This window comes from Bicyclus anynana, chromosome 15 (genome assembly GCF_947172395.1).
Source record: "Bicyclus anynana chromosome 15, ilBicAnyn1.1, whole genome shotgun sequence".
NCBI lineage: Eukaryota > Metazoa > Arthropoda > Insecta > Lepidoptera > Nymphalidae > Bicyclus > Bicyclus anynana.
In genome coordinates, this window is record NC_069097.1 from 9406256 (window position 1) to 9434125 (window position 27870).

General features: G+C 34.0%; 2 protein-coding genes across 5 annotated transcripts in view; one reads left to right on the forward strand and one right to left on the reverse strand.

Moving 5' to 3' along the window:
• The window catches only part of LOC112052138 (glycogen-binding subunit 76A), a 70764-nt gene extending 45129 nt beyond the window's left edge, over positions 1-25635 (forward strand). For 2 of the 3 annotated variants that reach the window (XM_024091111.2, XM_024091103.2), the window contains exon 2: positions 22917-25635. In XM_024091111.2, the coding sequence (XP_023946879.2) occupies positions 22923-24557 (1635 nt within the window). In that variant the 5' untranslated portion in view covers positions 22917-22922 and the 3' untranslated portion in view covers positions 24558-25635. Of the gene's footprint in view, positions 1-524; positions 973-22916 lie in introns of those variants that run through there. The other variant, XM_024091093.2, reaches the window with a different exon arrangement.
• A 440-nt stretch (positions 25636-26075) lies between these two features.
• LOC112052286 (heparan sulfate 2-O-sulfotransferase pipe) overlaps positions 26076-27870 on the reverse strand; it is a 64702-nt gene continuing 62907 nt past the window's right edge. The window contains exon 8 of one of the 2 annotated variants that reach the window (XM_052885762.1): positions 26076-27593. In XM_052885762.1, the coding sequence (XP_052741722.1) occupies positions 27361-27593 (233 nt within the window). In that variant the 3' untranslated portion in view covers positions 26076-27360. Of the gene's footprint in view, positions 27597-27870 lie in introns of both variants that reach the window. The other variant, XM_024091308.2, reaches the window with a different exon arrangement.

A 27870-nucleotide genomic window follows, 5' to 3' on the forward strand; every position in this document is an offset into this window, starting at 1 on the left:
TAGAGATATTTATAAAGATTATTCATCAATGTTCCAAAACGGTTTCTACACGGCATCACAGCATTTCTAAATCACTTGGTGCGTTTTTATCATAACTAGCTAAGGCTGAAGCACTACCAGAGCAGATTTGTAAAATACAAACATCTACGATATTGATTCGATCTGAGAATCATATCTAGGAGTAGGATCTCTTGGTTACAAATTAAAGCTTGAACTCCAGACAGCAATACAAACTATCAAGTAAAAAAATTTATTATGACAACTTGATTTTCGAAATGTCATTAAATAAACTGGCTGCTTGCACATCAATGGCGAGATTCGAGGGCGCCATATCACGCGTCCACGCGTGAACATCACGCGTCGCGAACGTGAAAATTATATTTATATTCTGTAACACCCCGTCGTGTGACGCTTTGTCCGAGAGAATACGAGATCAGTGAATCTACTATACATTGACATAATATAAACAAATTACAGATGCTACTATAGACACTAGGGTTAATTAGATGTCTAGAATTGGAGCGTTTGTACGTAGCAAACGCAGGCCAAACGCCGGGCGAAGTGCTAGCGATGCCGCGATCATTCGTCTCGCGCGCCGGGCACGGGCGGTCGCGTACATGCATGCGGTGCATTTTTTTAAAGCCTACCCGCAATTCACTGCTAAATTTATAAATAAAAAGTAATTTAAAATATTTGAAATAAGAACAGTTACAAAACGAATACGCGATATTATAACACGCACACGCTGAGTGACAGTTTATTATCTTGTGTGTGTATTAATTAGAAATTATACGATAATAAATATTGAATTGTTAAGCAAACATTACGCAAGTGGGACTAATAAAATAAATAAAGTGGTTTAATGTGGACATTTAAATAAATAAACACGGATTTTTGGATGAAAGCAAATAACCGAGCACGTCAGAATTGAAAATGTCGTTGGAACATCAATTGCCGGTGTTGATGAAAAAGGTAGGCTATTTTTACAGTGACTTTAAATAACTAATGACTAATTAAAAGAAAGATATAAATAAAGGCTTGTAATTACAACAAGTTGTATATATTTATACCTTTTTAATTATTGTATTTTAATTTCAACATGAAATTTCGGTTGTACCTAATTTGGTCGTCAATCAAAGTAGGTAAACTGCATTCACAAAAGATATGGAAGATAACATTTTCCTCGGCCTTGTGATGTGACGTCACTTTTAGACATTAAAAATAACCAATTTATTTTCGCAAAATGTGTCTAGGTCAAATCTTATACTGTATCAGTACATTTTGATGTCATCACATAATTATCTCCATACCAATTAAGTATATTAATTAATCAATGTCATTGTTTCCGGTATGCCAAATCAAAAGTTTTAATTGTTGCTAACCTTTGAAGATAAGAATATTTTTCTTATTGTTATTCGTTGAAATATTTTAAATTTTGGCGCACTTTTCTTTATAATTTGGGAAAAAAGACACAAATGCAATGGTGAAGCAAAGCGAGAGTTTCATTTAATATGTGTGTTTTAACCGACTTCCAAAAAGGAGGAGTTTCTATGTTCGGCTGTATGTATGTGTATAAACTGTGTGTACCTATATGTAGGTATAAGGTTTAAATGTGAATACTGTAACCGAATTTTATCTTTGTTACCTGTTAATTTAATTTAATAAAAAGGCATTTGATTAGTTTTTAAAACTTTATTTTTGTTCTCTTTAAAGATATCATTGTTTTTCAATGTTGCAATTAATTTTATGTTTTTTTGTGAATTCATTTTAGAAAAATTAAATAAAAATGTTCCACTTGAGTTTGATCCATTAATTATTATGGGACACCCTGTACAATGTATAACATACACATCATACATGTTAGCATTCTACATAGGTATTTTATATAAATTTAAATTAATCCTTCTATAACAATCCATATTCTTTACATTTACCAGTCCTGTTACACAGGTTATACAAAGTGCATTCCATTTATAGACAGTTTTTTGTGAATACCTTTGCTCATGTATACAAAATTACTGCATAAAATAATCTAATGAATTACAAACAACAAACCGCATTGGACTGTAACTTTTATTTATAAATAAACAAATCCTTTTAGATGTTATTTACAAAAACACCTAATATACACAAAGTAAATGTGACTACAAATCTACTACTACTGTATATTTTATCACTGATAACAATGTTAACAATGGTACACTTAAATTGGTTCAGAACTTAATAGTCCATATCTACCATAACTTATACTACAGCCTTTCTTGATGAATACTGTTTACCAACAAAGAAATTAGAAACGAAGGTAGAAAACTCATTTCATTACTTATTTATTTTAAATGATGTATGGTTTGCTTATAAAATGTCATAAAAAACAAATTATCCATATCTAATTGTTCTAAGCTTATTAATCAAACTTATTTTCATTAATTTAAGAACACGTTAATTATAATTATTATTAGGTGTATAATGACTAGTGATTTATGCCCTCATTTTTAATTTGTTTGTTGGTAAACAGTACTCATCAAGAAAGGCTGTACCTATAGTATAGGTAAATTTTACCAAATGAATAATTTTTTTTTTACTTAATTAGGAATTAGTTATGAAAGTGCTCTTACCATATACTTTTCTTATTTAATTTATTAATTAAACAAGTATAATTAACAATTTAAAAAACAGATTCTGAAAATGTGCAACGTATTAATAAATCAAGTGTTCATCATTCACTTTTGATAATTTGTTAATTCAAATGTATAAGAAGTGAAAACCCTTTCGAATTTAAAATATCAAAATTTGAGTTGTTCAGGACAAACTTAAAGATGTCCGACGAAAAAGCTATATTGACACGACTTATTGTCACATACAATTTTTAAATAATAATTTTTAAATAATATTTGCCATTAGGAATGGGTACGACGACCACTGAGCAAGAATCGAATTCATGACCTCTCAGTGTTGAGTTCAGCTTTTTTACCGTGGACCTATTGATGCTTATAGAAAGTCAAAGTCGAAATTAATTTATTTCAGACTAAATCTAGTTTACAATACAACATTTACAAAACGAGACATTTTGTGATTTCAAGCGGGGTGCCACCATTTATATTTGAGGTCCAGAGATCTATCTACCTGCTTATTTTACTTTAACAATGTAAATTAGTTGAACACTGCACGATCTAGTATTATTAACTGAAACGTCTGAGAAAGTCGATTCTCACACGTGCAAGGCAGGCCCTTGGAAACTTGTTTTTGTAGTGTTTTGCAAAAAGTTGCAAACGTTAGTAGAAACTCGAAAGCTCCTTGCTTACAATAACTAAAGCTGTTGCACTGAAGTAAAACATTTTTAACGCACGCTTGCGAAAAGTGTAATCGGGGGACGTTAAGTTGACTTTTCTGTCAAAGTTTATGATCAACGATCTAATGCGATTATAAAAACTGTCTGTATAGAATCGATGTTTCATAGTTGTAATCGCGTTCGTCGGTTAAAGAGCTCATTAAAAACACCTTTTTGTGTAATTAAATTGTGTAAAAAACCGTCAACAACTAACGTAAATATATACTTAGTATATGGTACCTAGTATACACATTTTCCTCTAAAAATGACAGGCAATTTTGTTCGTGAATTTGGGTGCGATACTAGTCCTCATGCAATTAGTCTGAAGCTGTGTGTGTCTGAATACTAGGTGCATCTGCATACGTCTTTTTTTTTCCTCGACCAACCTCCGATACCAATAACTTCAGTCGTATGTTCTCTAAAGCCCACTCTTTTTTTTGGTTGATTGTTGTAACAACAACAAACTTACGTGTTTAATGGTGAGATTATTTAAAGAATTATTGTGACGTCAATGTTTATTATTATTTGTTTATTTATGATGTATCACGATAACGTTTTTGGTATCTGTGAACATACGAGTTTATGATATAATACTTCTGATTGACCGATTAAAAGGCTGCATAGAAACACAAACCGGTAGTAGGTAGTTGTTGTAGGTAGTCTGAATGTTATTTTGTTTATTAATTTAGTAGACACCAATGTAAGCGTCCGCGTTTTTTTGTAGTTGTCCTTGTGATACGTCTGAAAAATAGATACGAAAATTTAGACCATTTTTGTATTAATTAATAAGTAAATATAATAAAAAGTAAAAAATTACTTTGGTGGACTTAAAAACCATTTTGCATTGAAATTCACATTAAAATTAAAGAAAAGTAACTTTTTATTAATCGACTTCAAAAAAAGGAGGAGGGTATCAATTCGTCGGAATCTTTTTATTTTTTATGTATGTTCACCGATTACTCGAAGACGCCTGAACCGACTTAATTTCTTTTTTTATAGTAGCAGATAAATATTTTGCAACTAAAATTAGAAATAGTTTTTTGAGAAATGTAATTTTGGTGGCTTTATTAGAATAGTTTATCATTAATCAAGTGCGTGTACCGTTGCAGCGGAAGCTATTAAGATAAATCCCAATTTATCTATTTTTGTTCTTAAGCGGAGCGAAGCTTAGGCTTAAATATATTTTATGGCTACTTAATTTGTCAAGAGCAGTAATAATTTTAAAAGGTAGTAGTTCCATTTTAGAAAAACGTCCAGTTTCTTTAATAAAGTTATGTCATTTAAATATTCTGGTTACTTAATTTATTTTTAACTGGTTTTACGGCTGTGAGGTCCTAGCTCTTTGTAACAGTGAACTTTTCTTGCCTTGTTCAAGAAATTCCTCACAAGGTTTCCGTAATTTTTCAAATGATGACTCAAAATAATTGGTTTGTAAATGAATTTGTTGATAGATAGTGATGGTAATGATCGTTTTTTGGCACGCAATATATAATTTCAATTATGTAATACATAAATTATGTAAATGTATATAGGTTTATTACATATATAATACCTAATTATTTTATATAATAATATATACTAATCAATATACCTATTATATAATATATACTTACTGATACGATGATATCAATACATACCTCTGATTTAGTTTGGCAGCAGATCAGACCGTTAAGTTGTCTTTGCCAGTAGTGTGGTATCCATACTTCTGGCAGGTACGGTAGACAACTATGAAACCGAGCGATGAAGATGTACTTTTTTTTTTTTTTATTCTTTACAAGTTAGCCCTTGACTACAATCTCACCTGATGGTAAGTGATGATGCAGTCTAAGATGGAAGGTGGCTAACTTGTTAGGAGGAGGATGAAAATCCACACACCTTTTCGGTTTCTACACGACATCGTACCGGAACGCTAAATCGCTTGGCGGTACGTCTTTGTCGGTAGGTAACTAGCCACGAATTATTAGGTACTCCTCGAATTATAAAAAAAATGGGAATAGACATTCACTTACACTGATTATTTCATACTTATTTAGGTATAAACATTCGATAAAACAAAGTCACCTTTACATATAATACATAAATTATGTTACCTACATATGCAATGCATATGTAAACGCGTTCAATGCAAGGTGCAAGGACACGTGGACAGGACAAACGTGACATTGTATTTGTACGTATATACACTTTTTATTTCTCTTTTATAAAAATAATCATTTGATAAAATAATGCTATTATATACTTACATACATAAATCATGTTACCCACATAAATATGTGTTGACTGACCAATTAACAGGTATTCAATGTACCTAAGGAATAAATTAGTACATAAAGGAGACACGTGAAATTCCGAACACATAACATAATTTAATACACTTTTTTATACTCTATAATAATTATTCAATGAAACAATTCACTTATTATAATATATTTACTAGTACTTTATATATTTTTTTTTATAATATTTTTTAATTTCTCTTTGACAATAGAATCTTCATAAAAGTTAAAAATTGTGGTCGAATTCAATCAATCAATAATTCGACGACAACCTTTACTAAAAAATCCTTCTATTTAGTATTTTAATAATCAATATGTTACATAACTTGTTAGCAACATGATGTCACATTAGTAATCGCGACATGAAAAAAAACAATAACAGAAATGTTAATACTTTCACCCACGATAACATTATCGAAACAGAAAGGAAAGGCAAACAGATAGCATCTGAAAAAAAATACATCACTCAATAATACTGGTAAATATTTTTATTTTTATTAGTCGCTTTTTGACCACCAATCTCAGTTTCATAATTATGCAATGTATATTATACAGGATGCTCGGGAGTATTTCCCATAAGTCCAGGGTTATATTCTTTAAGGAAAATTAATTAAAAATGTCCAAGGAACAAACATGTGTTCTAAAATGAATATTTTCGGAGTAAAAAATATTTCTTAAGTAAATTGTGTCCCTTATATCGCATACCTATATTATGACCTAGCCAAACTTATTCATTGATAAATATCATGGAGTATCTTACTAGTAAAGTGCGGAGTGCCAATTGAAATATCTCGTCGATATCGACAGTCTTACCACTACGATTACGTTTTTTTTAAATGCAAGGATAGATAAAGGCGTGTGTCACATTGATAGTCAGAATTATTTGAACGACTTTGTATGAAAACAAAGTGCTTTTTAGTTAATAAAAAAAATAGTTCATGAGTTATGGGAAATACTCCCGAGCACCCTGTATACTATACTCGTAGCTAAGGGATTGGTATACAGTATTTAGTACGTTGTTTCTTAATTCCTGTTATGATCTGCTAGCCGACCACCCGCGGTTTCTCCCACGTATTTCATATTCCCGTGAGAATACGGGGATAAATAGTCTATGACACTCACAAATAACGTGGCTTTCTAGTGGTAAAAGAATTTCAAAATCGGTTCAGTAGATCCAGAGACAACACCTCAAACTTTTACTTTTTTGTAATATTAGTACCTTTGTGTCTGTTTTTATATCATGAATACTGAATTATATTTTATGAAGATTGTTTTCCCGTTAGGTATGTCACCTTATGTAAATGTTTGGAAGGCATTAACATATATCAATAGTACGTGAAAATGAGTTTGCAAATATAGCATACGTATAATCACATTAAAAATAGCTGTCATTGACCTCACATTGGATAGCACGTATTTTTGTATTTGAAGGTCAGTTGATATAAAAATAGGTCGCCACAGCTTTTGCTTTGGAACAAAAGAGATGATATTAACAGACCTAGCTATCTCTCTTTTTTAATTACTTACCGTTTATTTAAGACGTTTGTCAAGGAAATTTCGTATGTATGTATATTTACGGAAAACTCTTTGGCTTTGGTTGTAATATGACGTCCGATGGTGTTAAATGTTTTGATGGAGAAAGTGCGCAACACAACTCGTTATCAACCCATATTCGGCTCACTGCTGAGCTCGAGTAACCCCTCAGAATGTGAGGGGTTAGGCCAATAGTCCACCACGCTGGCCCAATGCGGATTGGCAGAAGCACGGAGCGATTGACGCGTCACGCAAATTTTATGACGTGAGCGCCAAAACCATTTTTACCTAATTGCAAGTAAATTAAACAACATAACGAAAAACCAAATTGCCATGTTCAAGATAATTTTCTATACAAAACAAAAATTGAAGAAAACAAGTTTGCCTTTCCTGAGATTGAAAGCAAAATGTGAGCAAAACATGTGCATGCCCCGGACCGGATTCGAACCCACACCCTCCGGAATCGGAGGCAGAGGTCATATCCACTGGGCTATCACGGCTATACAACATACAAAATAATTAAATACTTTTGAATCTCTTACTTGGGTCTGGATATTTCGTTTTCCTGGAGCAAATTTTTTCAATGTAAAGTTAAGGCGTAAATAGTTGCTGTTACTCGTATGATAGATTTCGGTCACTACATACAATTGTGTCGCGTACGTCTGACATTAATTGCCAATTATACAGCTTTTATGATAGTACAATATAAAAAGGATGTCAGACACTTATGCGTAGATAAAAATGATCCAATTCCTTATCACTAACGAGGGCACATTCTGATAACACTTAACTATACTAGATCTGTACATGGAAAGTGAAGTTGCATGTTGCAAAGATCTCAATAGATACTATATCTTCCATATCACCGTGTATCATATGCACTAATACCATAAAACATTTTAATCTTTGACTCATTGCAATTTTACGAAACGATACGAATAATTTTTAATCTTTGAATCATTGCAATTTTTAGGGTTATATCACTAAACATACGATTAATAATATTATTACAAACCAAATTTTTAATCATCATCACCATCGACATTAACAAACAGCCGATACTTCTACTGCTGGCTTTGTTGGACTTAGGCCTTTTGCATGGACTTCCAAACAATACTTTCTCGAGCCGCGAGCATCCAGCGGCTTCATGCAACTCGCTTGATGTCCTCGGTCCACCTAAATACATGGATGCAATAAATTAATCCGTGATAAGAGCCGTGATAGCCCAGTGGATATGACCTCTGCCTTCGATTCCGGAGGGTATTAATTCGAATCCGGGGCATGCACCTCCAACTTTTCAGTTGTGTGTATTTTAAGAAATTAAATATCACGTGTCTCAAACGGTGAAGGAAAACATCGGTAGGAAACCTGCATACCAGAGAATTTTCTTAATTCTCTGCGTGTGTGAAGTCTGCCAATCCACATTGGGCTAGCGTGGTGGACTATTGGCCTAACCTCTCTCATTCTGAGAGGAGACTCGAGCTCAGCAGTGAGCCGAATATGGGTTTATGACGACGAATAAATAAATAGAGTAATCTATTTAATAACTTAAAGTAGTCTGCAAGTATTGTGGCAAATTAAACTATACGTATAAGCAATTTGTGTGATGTAAATTAAACAGTTTCAATAACTGGTATCGGTGTTGTAGTGAAAGTGCGTAGGACGTTTTCTACACGCTCTGTAGTTACATGGTGGCCATTGTTTGCTTTTCTACGCTAAGTGGAGAATGGAGTCAACGAATAGTACAAAATACCATAAATTACGCTAAAACTGTGTATTTTTTTCGCGAATTACTTTGTCTAACGTAATAATTAAGCTATTTTCCGCAATATAAATTATTTTTGAACAAATATTTTCGAGTTAACTTGGGTGTGTTTGTCATGTACTCGTAAAAGTAAAGTGAGTGATATTTTATATAATAAGCTATTTGAGAAATAAAATAAAAACGATTTATTATTCACTGAATCGTAAGTTAGGGTTAGGTTGCATCTTGAAACATTTTTTTTTTATTTTTTTGTCAAAGGAATGATACAACTAAAACTATGAACTGTTCTAGGTATGTATGTATCTTTTCTCATTTGCCTCTTTACAACATAAACTAGCTATTAAGACGAGTTAAAATTCTTCTTTAAATTTATTCTTTTGACATGACACCGGAGCGAATTGCAGTTTGTCTCGGAAAATGGACATAAAATGACTCATGAAATGGAAGTAGATTTGTCTTCGTGTCTGTATAAAGTATATTTTAATGACGGCATTAGCTGAAATCGTCTTAAAACATATTGTATTTAATTTATGCTTATGTTTATTCTAAACGATGAACGTTAAGGATGAAGACAACTCTAACTGTTGTGCTTCTATTACTACAAATATTGTTTTCTACTGTTACTAGTGCTATCATAGTTGATATATTAAAAATCTGCCAAGTGTGAGTCGGGACACGGGCTGTGTAGGGTTCCGCAGTTGCCAATGCTGAGGATATCCCACACTATGGGATAAAAGATTAAAAAAATTCAACCCCACTATACAGGTAATTTTAAATGAAAAGAAAGCTAGTAAATGTTATTTGTAAGTTTTTTAAACAATCTGTTATAGGTAATTATATAGATAATGTTCTATTTGTATAGTTATGATTTCGGATTTTCCTTATTTTAATGTCAGTGACTCATTATTAATGTGTTATCGCATTCCCAATTAAGTAACAATTCATCATCATTAACAACCCATATTCGGCTCACTATTGAGCACGAGTCCCCTCTCAGAATGATAGGGGTAAGGCCTTAGTCCACCACGCTGGTCCAATGCGGATTGGCAGACTTTACACAGGTAGATGATTAAGAAAATTCTCAGGTATGCAGGTTTCCTCTCGATGTTTTTCCTTCACCGTTTGAGACAGGAGATTTCTTAAAATGCACATAATTGAAAACTTGGAAGTGCATGCCCCGGACCGGATTCGAACGTAACTATTAGGTGTGTAATAAATACATAAAAGAGTATACAAATAAATTTCATTTTAAAAGTTCCTAAGATTGTATCTTTGGAGTTACTGAACCGATTTTTGAAAATTATTTTTTTGAAAAAAGCCACGCTTTTGATGACTAAGCAATGGATGGCAGTTTTACACGCATAGTTCCCGTTGAAAAATTGTAAACAAATAAACAATTATTATTATTATTAAATACGTAAAAGATATATTTTAATATCTTTTATACTACTCCAAAATAGACTAATTTCTTGGTTTATATCGACGTGTTTCAAATTGTTTGAAGCCAACTAGCAATGACAATGCTCATCACAGCACGTATACAAAGTTAAGTTGACCTTTAAATTTGAACTTGAATAGAATTTGCATTGATACTTAGTTTCATTTTGGAAAACCGGCACCCAGTAAAACGGCGCTCAGTAGAAAGCCCAGGAATTTTCTTCAAACCGGTCCGTATACTGTGATCCGATTTCCACCTTGTTATCTAGATTAATCATTGCTATGTTACACAGCTATTATCTTAAGATAGGCTGGCAATGTGTAACGATTGCTCGTTAATTGATAAGTTGAATTCAGGACGTTAGTTTTAGAATTTTCTGAAACGGTGACTTTCTTGGCGTAGGAGTGTATGTCTGTCAGAAGAGTTTTCCTTAGCAATTATTGTCAGTTTATCTTTTACATGTTATATTAGATGATAAGGATTTTACGCACTAATTAGAGGTGTCTGCATACAGAGCTAGGCGTTGACAGGACAAGGTTAAGCCCTTGCATTCTGTAAAGTTACAGCGCTGTGAAATCTTTCGTGTCCATGTTGTTAGTGACATTTTAATTTTGATTTTTAATAACGCAAAAAGTTCATCGGCGAGTGTAAAATAGTGGAATCGCTGTAAACATCGCTTCGCCATCCCGTCCGTGCCTTCGTGACGTACTCTTAAGAACACTTACACACTTTGGAACTCATTTTCAAAGAGGAAATATTATTGCTTATATTATGTATTTTGTATGAAACGATATTTGCTGTATTCCGTCGTCACGTCCGGTCCTAGATAACACATTACGTATGTGGTAAACTAATCCGACGAATCAAAGATGACGCAAGAAAAACTCCATTTTACATGAATTTTCTTCGAAGATCTTGTTAGCGAAATTAATATAACAAAATGTACCTACTTCAATGATAATTTGCAGACGCCCCGTAGTTTCACTCACGTAGTTCCCTTTCCCGTAGGAATACGGGGATTAAATAGACACATATACAAATAACGTGACTTATTGTTAAAAGAATTTACAAAATTGGTTCATTTAGATACCCCTCACATATTATCTGGTTATCAAACATCATAATTAAATACCTGAACTTAAAAATCGCTTTACTGTAGGTAACTATCTACGTATTGGCCGATATGGGCCGGTAATTAGCCAACGCCTACCCCAAAAACGTTGTATGGTGTTATGAAATTCAAATACCGATAATTTTCATTTCATTAATAATAATGGAAAGATATGGACTAAAATATTGTCTGGCTGGTGGGAGGCTTCGGCTGCGACTAGTTACCGAAAAAGACGAACCGCCAAGCGATTTAGCGTTCCGGTACGATGTCGTGTAGAAACCGAAAGGGCTGTGGATTTCATCCTCCTCCTAACAAGTTAGCCCGCTTTCATCTTAGATTGCATCATCACTTACCATCAGGTGAGATTGTAGTCAAGGGACTTGTAAAGAATAAAAAAAAGAATACCCTTCCAGCTTCCGTTTTCCCTACCACGTACAACGTGGTTATCTTCTAGGCAAGCGCGTTTCACCAAAGTTTAATTCGTTACCATCATTCCATACCATCATCATTATAAGAAGTATACTCATAGGTATACAAGTCTATTATGTGTTGTTTAATATAATAACATTCCAGATTTTGTTCTAACATTTAAACTTGGAGCCATATAGGCGAAAACTTGGAGCCATATAGGCGAATATCCAAAGTGACGTTGACAAATTACAAAAATATTGCGTTATCGTCGATCGTCGAGGGCAGATAGCGGTCATTCTCGTCTAGCGTGTAGATAGTAGATATAATTCAGCCCATTAGAAACGTAGGTGTGTTGATTCGGATTTGGATGTCACATCATATCTTCTGCCTAGTGAGTTAAAATTGATTTATTTCGTATCTCGAATAGAGTCATCATCATCACTAACAACCCAAATTCCAATAGTCCAGCACACTGGCTCAATGCAGATTGACAGACTTCACACACGTAGAGAATTAAATTCTCAGGTTTCTTCACATTGTTTTTACTTCACTGTTTGAGACACGTGATAATTAGTTTCATAAAATAACTGCCGAAAAATTGGAGATGCATGCCTCGGACTGTATTCGAGCCGATTACGCCCTCCGAATCGAAGGCAGGGGTTATGAATAGATTATTGTGCTTAGATAATTAGAAATTTAATAAGATCTAAATAAACAATATAACTTGGTTAGTTAAAAGAAAATCACGGTCCAGTCCTTATTTGCTTACGTCAACGTAAGATTTTTCCGTTTTAATATAATTTTGAACTTTGGTTTTCCTGAATTCCTGAAAAAAAATCCTGATTTTGGTTTCGTATACTTTCTTATACAACTACCAGATCTAAATTTATTTAGTACAGTAACTAGGGATGATATCCGATAGTCTGAAGTTATTTGGACTTTTTTTCTTTTTAAAATTTTACTAAGCGCAATTCCTTGATGTAATATTGCGTCATTAAAAATTTTATCTATCCTCGTTCTTGACTACAAGCCAGAACTATTAATAAAATAATGGGGTTTTTGGCGCTACATAACAGCAAAAATTTTACAAATAGAGGAAAAACATTGGTTTACAACATTATGGATTAAATTATTGTTTTGAAAGTAAATGCCTAGTCATACTTGTCTGAACACAATATTGCAGCAAAACATTAAATTATATTTTGTAAATACCTATTAAATAAGTTGTACTTAGTCATTAAGTTTGGCCACAAAAAACATATGCACAAGGCGATTAAGATTTAATAGGAAAGTGCCATCGCTGAAACCGTTATCATCGTGATTAAATTAAAAAAAAATAACATGACGATATAAATTTTTAGGGCAAAACGAACTCCCTATCAACTTTATGTATAAATCAAGTTAAACTGCTGACATATAAATATAATCGTACTTAAATACATACATGGTTGCCAAAACACAGAACCTCCTCTTTTAAAGTCATTTAATAATAATTATGTTATTGTTGGATAGCGTATTTGTCAGTAGCTTAATATTGATCTTAATTGTAAATATTTAGTAATCACCAATGTAATTAGTATCTCATATAAAAATAACTATCTCAGCTAAATATACTTACATAATTATTTCCATACAAATAACCTCGATGTTCTCTTCAAGAATGTTTGAATGACAAAAGTATCGTAACGAATGCCGAGACATTTCTTGCACTTTTTTGAATAACAAATACTTAAGCTTTAAAAATAGTTCGTAGACGCATTGAGCCGTGCCTCATGGAAACCGAAATAACCAGGCGGCACGTGCTTGGCACTGGTAGCTCCTGGTTCCTTCCTCTTTCCTTAGATAGCGTTTATTTGTCCCTTGAATACATTTTTAAAATTACTTACACCCTACCGCCTTACTGCCTAGAGAGCGTAGGTTCGAATCCGGTCCGGGGTACCGACTTGGTTATCTCACAACTTTGGACTTGATAGAAGAACTGAGTTGCGTGACTTGAAATTTACTATTTTGTTTTTTATGGCATTTAATTTACAGAGATTAATATTTATCGGTTCTAGAATCTTTTCAAACACTAATAACAAATAGAATATTTTTTGAAATAGATTAGATAAACAACACAAATTCGTCTACTTCTGGAAGCGACTATTATCATGTAGGCATTTTTTTAAATAGCTATCTATAATAGCAGCGAAGAGTCTAAACAACCTGATTTCTAGCGGCTTACATTTTAAAAATCCATACATACTCCTACATATTCATAATTATAATTCATTTTACACGCTCGAAATAGGTATGCAAATATTACCACAGCATATCTACAATCTTTACAATAAACGCCTGCGCGCATGACTAAAAAACGCATGATCGGGTTACCTACAAAATTTTAGCCTTCGCTACTGCTATCTACTTTCTTCAAAATAGGTACAAGGCATTTGATTCTTAGTAGTTGTTTCTTAGCTGTTGTTTTATTACCCTTGTTCAATCAGAGGACAACTGGGCTCTCCGCCGGTCGCAATAAATTTGCCAATATCAGCTCAGTAGGTACAAGCATTCACTGTCTTATCACAGGGTTCAATGACCGCGCTATCGGCATTCTTCGTTGAGCTTCTTATGTTATTAGCGCCTAATGTTTACTATCTATTTATTATCTAATTCTATTATTCGCGTGTCTGTATTGTGACTGTCAATAATAAAATTCATTTCTAATCGTGTAAGGTACTTGAAGATTGTACGAAATATCGATAACAATCCTGTTCTTGGCAACACAATCAGAGAAAAACATGGATATTATGAAAACTATCGCAGTCTTGTCCATTTATAGCTTTAACTTATTTTTTTAAACCTTGGAAGCCCTAACTAGGGGTGCCAACATTTTTTCAGAAAATTATAGTATTTTTCAGATTTAACTATAAAAAAATATAGTACGCTATTTTATGGAATAAGCAAAAAAACTACATTTATTTTCAAAAAACAATATTTATTGACTCTTGTAGCATTTTTTAAAGATTTATTTGTGTGAAAGAAGAGTGTCAAATGCTTTTTTCAAATGCTTTTGTTCATTTAGTGTTTAGAAATCAGTAATCCAGACAAGTTCGGATTGGCCAGTCGCTATTAAAATTAAAAAAAATTAAAGTTTTAAAATGAAAATTGTTAGATTTCAGTGTTGAAAATATTGTATTTTTGCGTACTATATATATTTATCAACAGTATATAGTACGCAGATCCGCAATATAGTACAATACTATACATCATAAAACGGTTGGCAACCCTAGACCCAACACTGTTAAACTCGTGAAAAATGTTTGATTCTAAAGTAACATACATTATAGTAAAGTCACAATCCCTGTAATGAAAAATTACACCTTACAGGCTGTAAGGGGTAAAATTTTTAAAAAATCATAACACAATAGTTATAACTTGTTTTTAACGTAAAGTCCGATTGTGTAATTTTTCATAAATACGAAGAAATTTCACTCCTTACAATGGATGGAATTTTCGCACTAAAAACAAGGAGGGATACCTATACCTGTCTCTATTTAAAAATTCATGAAATGACTGAAAATTAGACAAAGTTATTATAGAATGTAAGGAGTATAATAGTGTGGATCATATTTTTTATTTGCATGACTCGCTTTTGTAAGTACCTATCTATAAACATGATAGGTAACATCATGTACTCGTAACTATTATGTATATTGATACTGTAATGTGTGTTATTGATATACATATTGATATACATCTAGTATTTGCGTAATGAAATATTGTGTCAGTATTTATAAACTATGGACGCTCGCGACGTCGTCCGCATGAAATTCAGTTTTTCACAAATCCCGCGGGATTCATGATTTTTCCGGGAAAAGTACGGATTCGCGAGCTGGAGTGATAATATTTAATGTTTTAATGATTATTATTAAATGTTATAATGATTATGACAGGGACTACGGCTTGACGTGCTCTATAGGACATGGGGGTGTAATAACACTAGATTTCCATCTCCAGGCTATGAATTTTTACTAAATTTCTTGAAAAAAAAAATGAGCTTAATATTCCACAGACTCAGGATACGAATCCAGGACCTTGCTATCTGAAAGCAAATTTTGCGTATAACATTAAAACAAAGCACTAAATTACAAACTTTTCACCAGAGCTTTTATCGCTGTTTCCTATTTTGTATGAGCCTTATCTAAAGGAATATCACTGTAACCTTTGGGTAGAGGACATTGATATAATGTTAGCGGAAGTATCTGTGTATTCTCAACAAGTTACAATAACAAAACGTACGTATATATAACATATACGTAGGATATATAACGTATATATCTGCATATCTGCATATATTTTTCTTGCGTTTAATGAAGAAAAGAGATTTACAGTTAACCAAGAAACTCAAGTGAAAGGTAATCTATGTAGAGTATAAAATATCGTTGGGTAGATCAGACCTTTAGAATGACCTTCAGCATAATATTTACTATAAAAACAACTAAGACTGTTTATCATTCTGTTTATCATTTGTCTATCATTCTGACCATATTTTTATGTGTGTTTTCCTGTGTTTGAAAAGATTCTAGAACCGATAAATTAATGACTGTAAATTATATGCCATAACAAACAAACATGTCCAAGTCTCGCAAATCAGTTCTTCTATCAAGTTAAAAGTTGAGAGATCTGTGCCAAGTCGGTTTTTTGGAAAAAAAGTTGAAACAACAATTCAAAAATAATTAGGTGCCCAGTTTAAAAGCAATGCATAAGTAATTTTTCAGCACATGGTACAACTAAATTGCACTAAAGGTATTGTTGTATTTTGTAGATATATTTAACTTAAAAATTTTAATATATTTAGTTATTTACGTAGACCTTTATGTCCTACCACCCAGTAGTGTATGCGTACTATATACAGAACATCCTGTATTTATACAGTATACACATTACAATAGTATATAGTATATATGTATATTATGTAAACATACGAGTGCGATGGATAAGTTGTTTCTATTAAATATATTTTGTATACGTTTTGGTTGTCATATTAACATTGAATCATTGTCTTAATGTAAATATAAACATATTTATTTGGGGCTATCACTAATAGCTCGACTTTTACTTACTTTTAACAATATTTATTGTTTATATTCGAACGACGTTTGATAACTTTATTTTTTTCATCGACAACTGTCAGTCACTGTACAGGCATGTACCTGAACACATCTTACAGACCTACCTCAAAATAATCATGTTTTTGTCGGAAAATCAAAATAGCTCATAGTAAACTTAAGCACAATATGAGAGTTAAAGTTGTAGTAACAATTTTTGATGACCTCGTTACTGATACAAGTTGAGAGAGGGGAGTTCATTCAAAATTGTCTTTCTTTTGTTATTTACAAGTTAGCCCTTGACCAGGGCCGGACCGTCCATACGGCGAACGGAGCGGTCGCTCCCGGCGCCAAATCCTAGGGGGCGCCGAAATGGTAAAGACAAGATCGAAAAGAAATTTATTTCTTTTCGAATCGAAATCGAACGGTCGAATTGAGAAACCTCCTCCTTTTTTTGAAGTCGGTTAAAAATTTATGACATTCCGATATACGTTAGGTTACGAACTTTTCAAACGTCCCTAGTATATAATGTTAGGAGCAAACAGGAAAGGCGCCATAATTGGATCTCGCTCCATTCTAAAATTCACCTCGGTCCGGCGCTGCCCTTGACAACAATATCACCTGATGGTAAGTGATGATGCAGTCTAAAATCGAAGCGGCGAGCTAACTTGTTAGGAGGAGAATGAAAATCCACATCCCTTTTTCCACCAGCCAGACCTGGACCAATTAAGAAAATCTCAATCGGCCCAGCCGGGGATCAAACCCAGGACCTCCGTTTCGTAAATCCAAAACAAACAACAAACAAGTCAAAACGAATGTCACTGACCAATTGTTTTTTTTATTGTTACTTAATTAATAGTTATACTCCTACAAGCTGCATGGTACATTATCTCGTTCCGACGCTCAGAAATTTTCATTACCTGGCAGCAGCGAAGGCTGAAATTTTTCAATAGGTAACCCGATCATATGTTTGTAGTTATGTGCGCAGGCGTGTATTGCAAAGATTGTAGAAAGCTGTGGTAATATTATATACTTATTTCGAGCGTATAAAAAAAAATATAATTATGAATATATACGAGTATGTATGGATTTTTCAAAAGTAAGCCGCTGGGAATCGGGTTGTTTAGACTCCTCGCTGCTGTTACCTGGTAACCCAGTTATGAGTAGCTGCCAGAATCAAGAATTTTCAAGAAATATAAAAGTTGAGCATGTCATCAAGATGAAGCTACGAGTAGTGACTGAAAATTAACTTGATAGTAATCAATTGTAAAAATGTTTTACGGATCCTGAGCTAATTATATTCTTCGTTATAATTATTTCATTTCATTTATTTATTTCAAATTAATTTAGAAATTTACCTTGTCTACCGAGCCAGATATAGACACATAGTTGGCAATAATTCGCCATATTAAATTATTATTAAATATCCCAACGTAGATAGAAACAAGCAATGTGGTGCATGTTGCTGCCAAATTACATTTATTTTACTTTTATTATATGATCTTGATGTTTTTACATAATTATATAACAGTTGATATATCTATACTAATATTATAAAGCTGAAGTTTGTTTGTTACGCGCTTATCTCAGGAGCTACTGGTCCGATTTAAAAAATTCTTTCAGTGTTACATAGCCCATTTATCGAGGAACGCTATAGACTAAATATTATCCCTGTATTCCTACGTAAACGGGAACCACGCGGGTGAAACCGCGCGGCGTCAGCTAGTTAACTAACAAAATTATTGAAAACTAGCAGACGCCCAGTGATTTCACCCGCATAGTTCCACTTACCGTGAGAATATGGGGATAAAGTATAGCTTATTAACATGGCTATTATAATATAAAAGAATTTTCAAAATCAGTTCAGTAGATCCAGAGATTACCCTTACAACACCACAACTTCACTTCACGATATTTTCACGTCAAACTATGAATTGATTGGAAATGCTGTTATCTAAATAAGATGAAAACTTCAGATTTATTTTTTCAAAATTGTATATCAAACAGCTAGTTATTTATAAAGCCCGGAGCGGTGACCGAGGCGATTGGATAATGGCACACCAATGGACGCCTAAACTAAATTTATCTGAAGGGCCTTCTGCGATGCGTTCAATCTCCTAAGGCATTTTAAGCTCTGGATACAGACAGTAGATGAGATTCGTTTTCATAAATACTCTTGTTATCATATCATTAAGACCCGACTTACTCTGAATTTCGAGACTAAGTTGAGTCAGCCATCTCAGATTTAATTTAAATACAATGTATAAAAAATATAACCTACCTAATCTTACACAATGAAACCTATTCTAAATATGTACAAGCGAAAGGTCATCTCGAAAAATCGTTTCACGTTAAAATATGAAAAGCAGGGGGGTAATAGTTATAATACATAGTTAGTAAACGTTCAGTAAGAACCGATTTAAGAACAAGACTGGTTTAAGGAGATTTAAGGACGAACGAAGTCGCGGGCGTTCGTAACGTAGTAAGTAAGTAACCTATTATGGTGCAGTCTAAGATAGTAGCTCAAAGTTGTTTATCAGAGGTATCTACAGTATATTTTACTCAAACCCTTAACTATGTATAGGTTATGCAGTAATCAGGAAGCTACTTTGAGGTACGGAGCTACCTACTCACAGTCAAAGCCACTAGACTAGATCTAAACCAGTTTAGAAAACATACAATGCATTTGCCTCAAGCTAAACCCCTGAGAAGTCGATTAAAAGCAAGGCATTTACAACTGTGCCAAAGAGTTCGACCAAACGTCATGTCATATGGAAGACATAATTCAAATATGTCATAATATTTGGCCGTCAATATCCTCAAAGGAAAAATCTATATCCGCAGGAAGTCACGATGTAAATTCGGCAGATGCCTCAGCTATCAGTTATTTCTGTGACGGCTTGGCGTCTCTGTTGCTTTTGGCAGCCAACCGAGATCATGTGACGTATGGCCGTGGGCGGCAGACATTGCATTACATACGTATATTAGCGTTCCATTTAAACTTCGCAAGACCTCAATGTTTAAATGGAGCGACTGCACTGGTTGCCCTTTTTTGCCTCACGCTAAATAAGGATCCTGCACATTGCACAAGTATTAAGGAATTCAATGTTATTTTCGGATGTCTGAATTGGAATACTTGAATACTTGGTTGTTTCTCTGGTGCGTCGTATAAGAACTCAGTGATATGGATTTGAAGAAATGCTTCGAACGGTGAAGGAAAAATATCGTGAGGAAACCGGCAAACCTGAGAATGTTCCTACTCGTAATTCTGAAACTCGTGAAGTTTGCCAATCTGCGTTGAGATAGGATTGGGATTCTGCACATTGCACGAGTGTTAAAGAATTCAATGTTATTTTCGGATGTCTGAAATGGAATACTTGGTTGTTTTTTTGGTGCGTCATGTAAAAATTCAGTTATATGGATTTTAAGAAATAAAATATCACGTGTTTCAAACAGTGAAGGAAAAACATCGTGAGGAAACCTACAAACCTGAGAATATTTCTAATTCTCTTATAGATAATCAGCTGAATTATTGCTCTAGTGTTCTTTGTATAAGTTTACTATTGTTATTAAAAAATCCTCAACAATCCAGAGTGTCTTGTCATGAAACAATGCGTATTCTGACCAATTAGGACCAATTTCGTTGCTGCAATAAAACGTTTGTCACAATGATACCATGTTTTGTCAACATTGCATAACATTTATCGTATTGTACTTTTAAATCCTGGGTCTGTAGCCATGTGGCATGTCGATTCCCTTTCTACAAACGCTAACGCTTCGAAAATTGAAAAATGTATAGGAATAACATTCGTTATCGGCAGGTTACGTGAAGTTATCGATCGGATATGTCATTCCCATACATTTTATTAGTTTTCGAAAGTTTTTTGTAGAAAGAGAATCGACGTGCCACATGTCCACAGACCAAACTACTAAATTGATAAATCCCGCTAATAAAATAATAATTATCATCATTCGTCGTCATCAACCCATATTGCTTCATAGAATCTCAATTTCGTAATGTTAACTAACATATGTCAAAGTTTAATAATAGCATTATCCTGCAGGCTGAATAATTAATAATCATTAAAACGCATTAACTCGTATCAAAATTTCACTCTGTACTCCATAAGTTCATTTGCGATCGAAAATAAAACAGTTTGCTCATGATCAATAAAATCGAGTAAATTCGAGAAATGGTCAGACCTATTCCAGATAAGTGACGTGGGTTATCATTTATTGTTTATATCATTATTTTGTGCCTACTATTAAGTTATATATAACTTTCTGACGCCGCGCGATTTCACCCGCGTGTTTTCCGTTCCCGTAAGAATACGAGGATAATATATAGCTTATAGTTTTCCTCGATAAATGGGCTATCTAACACTCAAAGAATTTTTCCAATCCGACCAGTAGTTCCTGAGATTCGAGAGAGAGTGCGATCAAGCAAACAAACAAACTCTTCAGCTTTATAAAATCTAATATATATAAAATTCTCGTGTCACAGTTTTCATTGCCGTACTCCTCCGAAACGGCTTGACCGATTTTGATGAAATTTTTTGTGCTTATCCGGGTTCTATGAGAATAGGCCAACATCTATTTTTCAAACCCCTAAATCCTAGGGGTAGGGTAAAAGTAGGGTATGACTAGGGTAGGGGTAGGGTTGAGGCACGGTAGAGGTAATGTAGGGGTAGGGAAGGAGTAGGGTAGAAGCAGAGTAGGGTAGGGGTAGGGAAGAAGTGCATCATAAGTCAAAGCACAGCTTGAGCGGGTCCGCTAGTTAATATAGATAATATATTAAAAGTGTAGGTCAAAATTAAATTGTTCATTACCAAAATAAACAGACTAGATTATAATCATATACCTCATTAGTACTTTGTAATAAAGAAAAATAAACATTATCAAAAATCAATTTATGATATACTGTAGTTTATTTACACAGCAATCATTAAATTACAAAACACCGTGACGGTTGATTACACTTTACACCTATTATCTGAATTTTTTATGCATTCCATCTGTTATCAGTGAGCGACGCGTGCTGATCTCGGTGAAGCTGTGTTATCTTACCGAGGTCATTGACATTTGACATTCGTTTTGACATGGCATGATTGTCACGACTGTGTATACAGTGTATATGCTAAAAGGTGCGTGTATCGTATCTGAAATTCATATGAGTCAATTCAATAACATAATTGTATACTTAAAAGTTTATTTATACCTATACAAGTAGAAACTTAAAATTTTGAAAAATGACAGTCATAAAGAGCTAGTAGAATAGATAAATAGCTAGCAATAATTGTACTACTGTAAATTGCTGTTATTTTTTGAAAATTTGATCGGTTTTCTTGTTACTTAACACAATCATTAAAATAATGTACATAGTGTTTTTTTCCCATATCTTGTATCCAATTTTGATGAAACAGATTAAAGAACTATTTCTGTAAAATAAACTTTTAATAAAAAACACTTTCAAACCGGTTCGCGAAGTTCACGAAGTCGAAGGCGATATTTTATTTGATGTATTTAGAGAAAGAATAATATAATTATTTTTAATTAGGTTATCAGCTGATGCCCGCGGCTTCGTTTGCTTGTATTACGGTTTCTGAAAAGATAATAGTATCATGTTTAATTAATATCGTATGTTACTTACATATATCAGTCCCGAATACTTTTTCTTTATAGGAAGGTATTTGGACCCAGCAGGCGTCTACAATGCTTCTATAAGTTGTGGCTTAGGGTGATAGTTTTGCCTCGTACCGCTCACTATAAGATGTCAATGATATTGCCGTGCTCTCCGATGCACCACCAGCGTTGGACTGTAACTGAATATTTTTCAGAGTAAAGAAAAACACGACAATTTGCAGGCTAAGTCCATGATACAAAGCCACCTAGGATAACCACAAAATCAAAGACTTCTACGAAATTCAAAGAAACAATCTAACGAGTTATATTTCCTCCTTTCAGACGCAGATGAGCGGTGACCGCACCGGGCCCCAGTGCGGTTTGACGTCGCTCCTGCCGATGTCTTGCCGCGGCCGGGCTGCAGCGTTCGCCCGGGACCTACACTCGCGCCTACGGAACCTCGGAGCGACACAAGAGGGCGAATGCGAGAACAGCTGGCTCACGCGTGAAAATCCCACGCACCGTCCGAATAACTCCACACACACACAACGAGAACTCGATACGTTCTATGACTTTGAACTCGAATGCGGAAGTCCGTCCAGTCCCGTCAATGAATACGACGCACCGTTCCCAGAGAGACCGACCGAAGATACAGATCCGCCTTTCTACGATGTCAATTCAGACGTTGATAACAAAGAGCAGTGTAAAATAACATTAAAGCAACCAGATAAAGGAAAAAATGGGTTCAAGTTTTCCACAGCATTTTACACAGAGTCGCCAGTTAAAATCCAACCGACAGCAAAAGAAAATGGCCATGTAGATAAACCACTATACTCTCCAATTACATTTGAAGGCTGCGCTCGACAAAATAGCTACGATGAACTCGATTGTTTAGTACAGCCCATTGCAGCTTCGGATCGGTTAAGTGTTATTTCACAAATAAATTCGACATTGGATAGCGACTCGGAATTCGAATCAGCAAAAAGTGATCCCTCCGATGTTGTTGATGATGTCTCACAGAGTGAAAATACTTTGGAAAATGATCTGACAGAGGTTGTAGAAATTTTGTCAATTACCGATAGTGAGATTATAAATGACGAAGAAATTACATCAAATAGTGTGGAAAAACAGAACGATGAATGTAGTGAAAAAGTTGTTTTGTGTAATGGTTTAAGCAATGGCATAACAGAAATAGTTACCAGTGAAGTTCTTGTCGAAAAAGAACAGTCACCCGTGCCTGAAATCGATCCAAAATTGCTCAGTACTGAAACAAAAGTCGAGGACGAGGGAGAAGATGACCGACCACAGCGAGTTCGCAGATGTTCGTCGTTGAAAACTGGAAAAACTCCACCTGGAACACCAGGTAGAAAGAAAATTGTTCGCTTTGCTGATGTGCTAGGACTCGATTTGGCTGATGTGAAAACTTTTATGGATGAAATACCAGTAATTCCAAAATCTGCTTACGATGATCTCTCCGGTTGTGACGTACAATGTTCACCACCTACAAGGCCTACCCCTCGTCTCGGTGCTCTCACTCTGGTTCCTCTATTCCAACTCCCACGTGATGTTACGGAAAAGCTTGAAAAACAAAACGTATGCTTAGAAAGTTCGCGGGTCTGTGACGGTGTTCATGTCACCATATGTGGCTCAGTTCGAGTGCGAAATTTAGACTTTCACAAGACAGTACACATACGTTACACGATGAATCGCTGGAGGACGTACACGGACTTGCAGGCGACGTACGTACAAGGATCGTGCGACGGATATTCAGACCGTTTTCAATTCGTTTTATACGCACCGTGTATTTCGTCGGGTCAGAGGATGGAAATTGCGGTGAGATTCCAATGCAAAGGGCAGCAATTCTGGGACAATAATAACGGAGCTAACTACTGTTTCGATTGCTTAGCACTCGGCGCCGTGGCTTCTCCGACTTCTCCCGCCGCCCTGCATCCTACCGTGGACTGGCATCCGTCATTCTACTGAGACAGCATTGTGTGCGTGGTAGGAGATGATTAAATGTTGCCTGAAGGTGACTGGCGATCACAAATGAAAAGTCCGGAGGTCTCACCTCGGCTGTGTCGGCTAGCGGGGTCCGTAGATGGTCACATTCCTGTGCCTGATTCATCTGCAGCTGCGATGAGTCCGTTCGCGAGTGAACGTGGAGTCCTAAATCATTGAGGCTTGAATTGTAAAACATTTTGTGATATACAAATAGAGTAATCGTAGAATAAATATATAACGAGTGATTCTACTCGTTTAGAGTGCCATTTGCCGTAACGACTTTTTATGTTTGTCGAATTTTGTACTATTGTTAATTTATAGTGCAGGTCCTTGCGGACAATAAAGAAGCAATAAGAGATGGTTGAGGAGATGCGAGGCGCGTGAGCTAGTCCTCTTGTTCCTTTGTAAATATATTGAGAGATAAATTCTGAATGATATTAATATTTTAATACAATTTTTTTATGAAACTGTGTCGTGTTGTACAACATTCATGTCGAACAATCACCTAGTTAGAAAAGATTTTATTCACATAACTACGAAATTAGATAATGAAATATATCATAAATAATTAAAATATGTAATATGACAGAATTAGTCTTTGTTAGGTTTTTATGAAGTTTTACGAATTGTTAAAGTAGATGTCAAGTTTAATCATTATAACCAACATAATTATATAGTAAAGTGGGAAATATGTACTGTTCTATAATATGTTACGAACTTGATACAATATTTTCTATTTTTATATTTACAATTTCATGACAAGCTGTTAAAATACTTCCTACAATAGAATTTATGATACACGTTGTTTCGGCTTTTGATATTCTATTTTAAACAAAGACTAATAGAAATTACGGAATTAAATTATTATTATTACTTATAAGAAATCAGAAATATTTATTACGATGGTTTTTATTTTGTATGTACCTGAAATCTTTTAATGTGGCCATATTAATTATTACTATAATGAAAATAATGCGGAAACGGATTTTATATTATTGTTACTTTTTGACACCTGTTTTAGCAATGAACCTACGAATAAATTAATGTGCATAATATTATATTCTTGGCGTTTGACTTATATATGACCTTTATATATACCTCTATTATATCTATATTATAAGAATATACTAATATTAGTATATTCTTAGTATATTTTTTCCTTGCATCCTAAAAAGAATCACAACACGCACAAATGCTTCAAAATGTGAAAACCTCATGAAAATCCGTTCAGTAGGTAGATCCAGATATTAGTGTGACTAGGCAGATAGACAGAAAAATATTAAAATAACCGATTTAATATGAAGAAATAAAACTTAATCATAACCCATCTAGGGCTCAAACCCAGGATCTTGTGATCCAAAACCACAAAGGCTAACCAGCGGACTAACGAGGTAACTGTCTTTAAAATGTATAGATATAAAAAAATGTAAATAAATGAGATTCAGGCCATCCATGTCACCTTTCAGATACCAGACTAGTTAAATAAAAACAAACATCGAATGATATTTATACATTTAATGTAAATACAATTGACAATATCATTTAAAGACTAAACATATCACAATTATTGGATGATATTGTTAATAAATTAACTAAATGTAGGAAAGTAAAAACAAAAGACTGTCACTTAACTAATAAACTTACAATTAAAAAGGAAATTATCATACAAAAGATCTGGTATGAAAACTAGATGAAAATTGAATACCTACACCTACAGTCAACTAAGAATCCAAGTATTAGTGAAAGTATTCCAAAATTGCTTCAAGAAATATGAAAATGTCTTACCTAAATAATTCTGCAAGCATATTGATATAAAAATAATAATTCTGGTGTTCAAAATTGATACGTTTGCGAGAGCTTACGATACATATACACACTTTGAGAAGGTTAAAACTTAGTCAGCTGCTCCTATCATACGTATATATACTAGGTAAGTAGTGTAAGTGAATGCAATGTTCTTTTTTTTTACAAGCATTTTAGAAAACGTCTGTCAATCAGATTAGCAAGAAAGTCAGCTATTTTCTCTTTTTTATAAATATTTTTATACAATTTTACAGTAATGTCGCTCTTAATGCAGAAGAAGAATCCATTGCCTACAAGAATCTTCGTCATTAGATCCTAAGCATCTTAGAACAGGAGGACGGGGCTAGATATATTATAGAGTCATTAATATTATACTTGTAAGTACCTAAATAAAACGAAATATATAAAAATATCAGTGATATGTATATACGATACATCGATTTACCAACTGGTTCATATTCGTCTAAGTATCTAATTTTCTAGAGAATTTGTCATCTACCTATTTACATTTTTTCTAATTTTTCTCTAATAAGTGTTTTAATAATATAATCTACTGCAAAGTTATATAACTAAGCAGGTTGTCATGGTTTAAAATGTTAAAATTAATGCCTATTTATCGAAAACTACTGTTTTGTTCACAAGCTTTTATGTTGAAAAGCTTTGTAGTTTTGTCAATCTTCACAAGATGGCACCACTTAAACGGTTAAATATTATTTGAGTGCTCGCTAGATGTCGCTATAAGTTAAAAAATATTTACAAAGTTGTATATTAGCAATCCGTTCTAAATGATGAATTGTCATCCGATTGTGATGAAACTTTGCTTTTATACCCACAATTAAGGAAAAGTCTCTAAATAAGTAAACCATTTACAACAAGGTGGCGCGCGAGTTTTGTAAATTAGTCAAATATAATTTGTTATTTGTTGCTTTTTCTCTGGTGGGTAAGTAATCTATTTTACTCTTAATATCTAGTCACAACATTACTATACGTGATTATAATTATAATAATTATTTTGTATGTGTGGTAGGTTAGATGTTGTAGCTGGTAAAGTAATCGAGGTGTCTCTGAGAGCTTTCAGCTGCATGTACAACCGTTGTTTGCAAAACTCGTAGAATTCTATTTCGCGTGTGAAGTTCGCTCGAACGATTTGCTTCACTGCTTCTGAGACGGGCGGCTTGAACGCGTTGCGATTGATGCGGTTGAATGTGTTGAGTTCTTCTGAAAAAAGAAATATTGGAGTGTTCATTTATCAAACTGATATTGGAAAAACTTGATTGAACAATCTACTTCTATCACCATCATCATTATCAACCCATATTCGACTCATTGCTGAGCTCGAGTCTCCTCTCAGAATGAGAGGGGTTAGGCCAATAGTCCACCACGCTAGCCCAATGTGTTAGAAGACTTCACAGACACAGAGAATTGAGAAAATTCTCTGGTATGCAGGTTTCCTCACGATGTTTTCCTACACCGTTTGAGACACGTGATATTT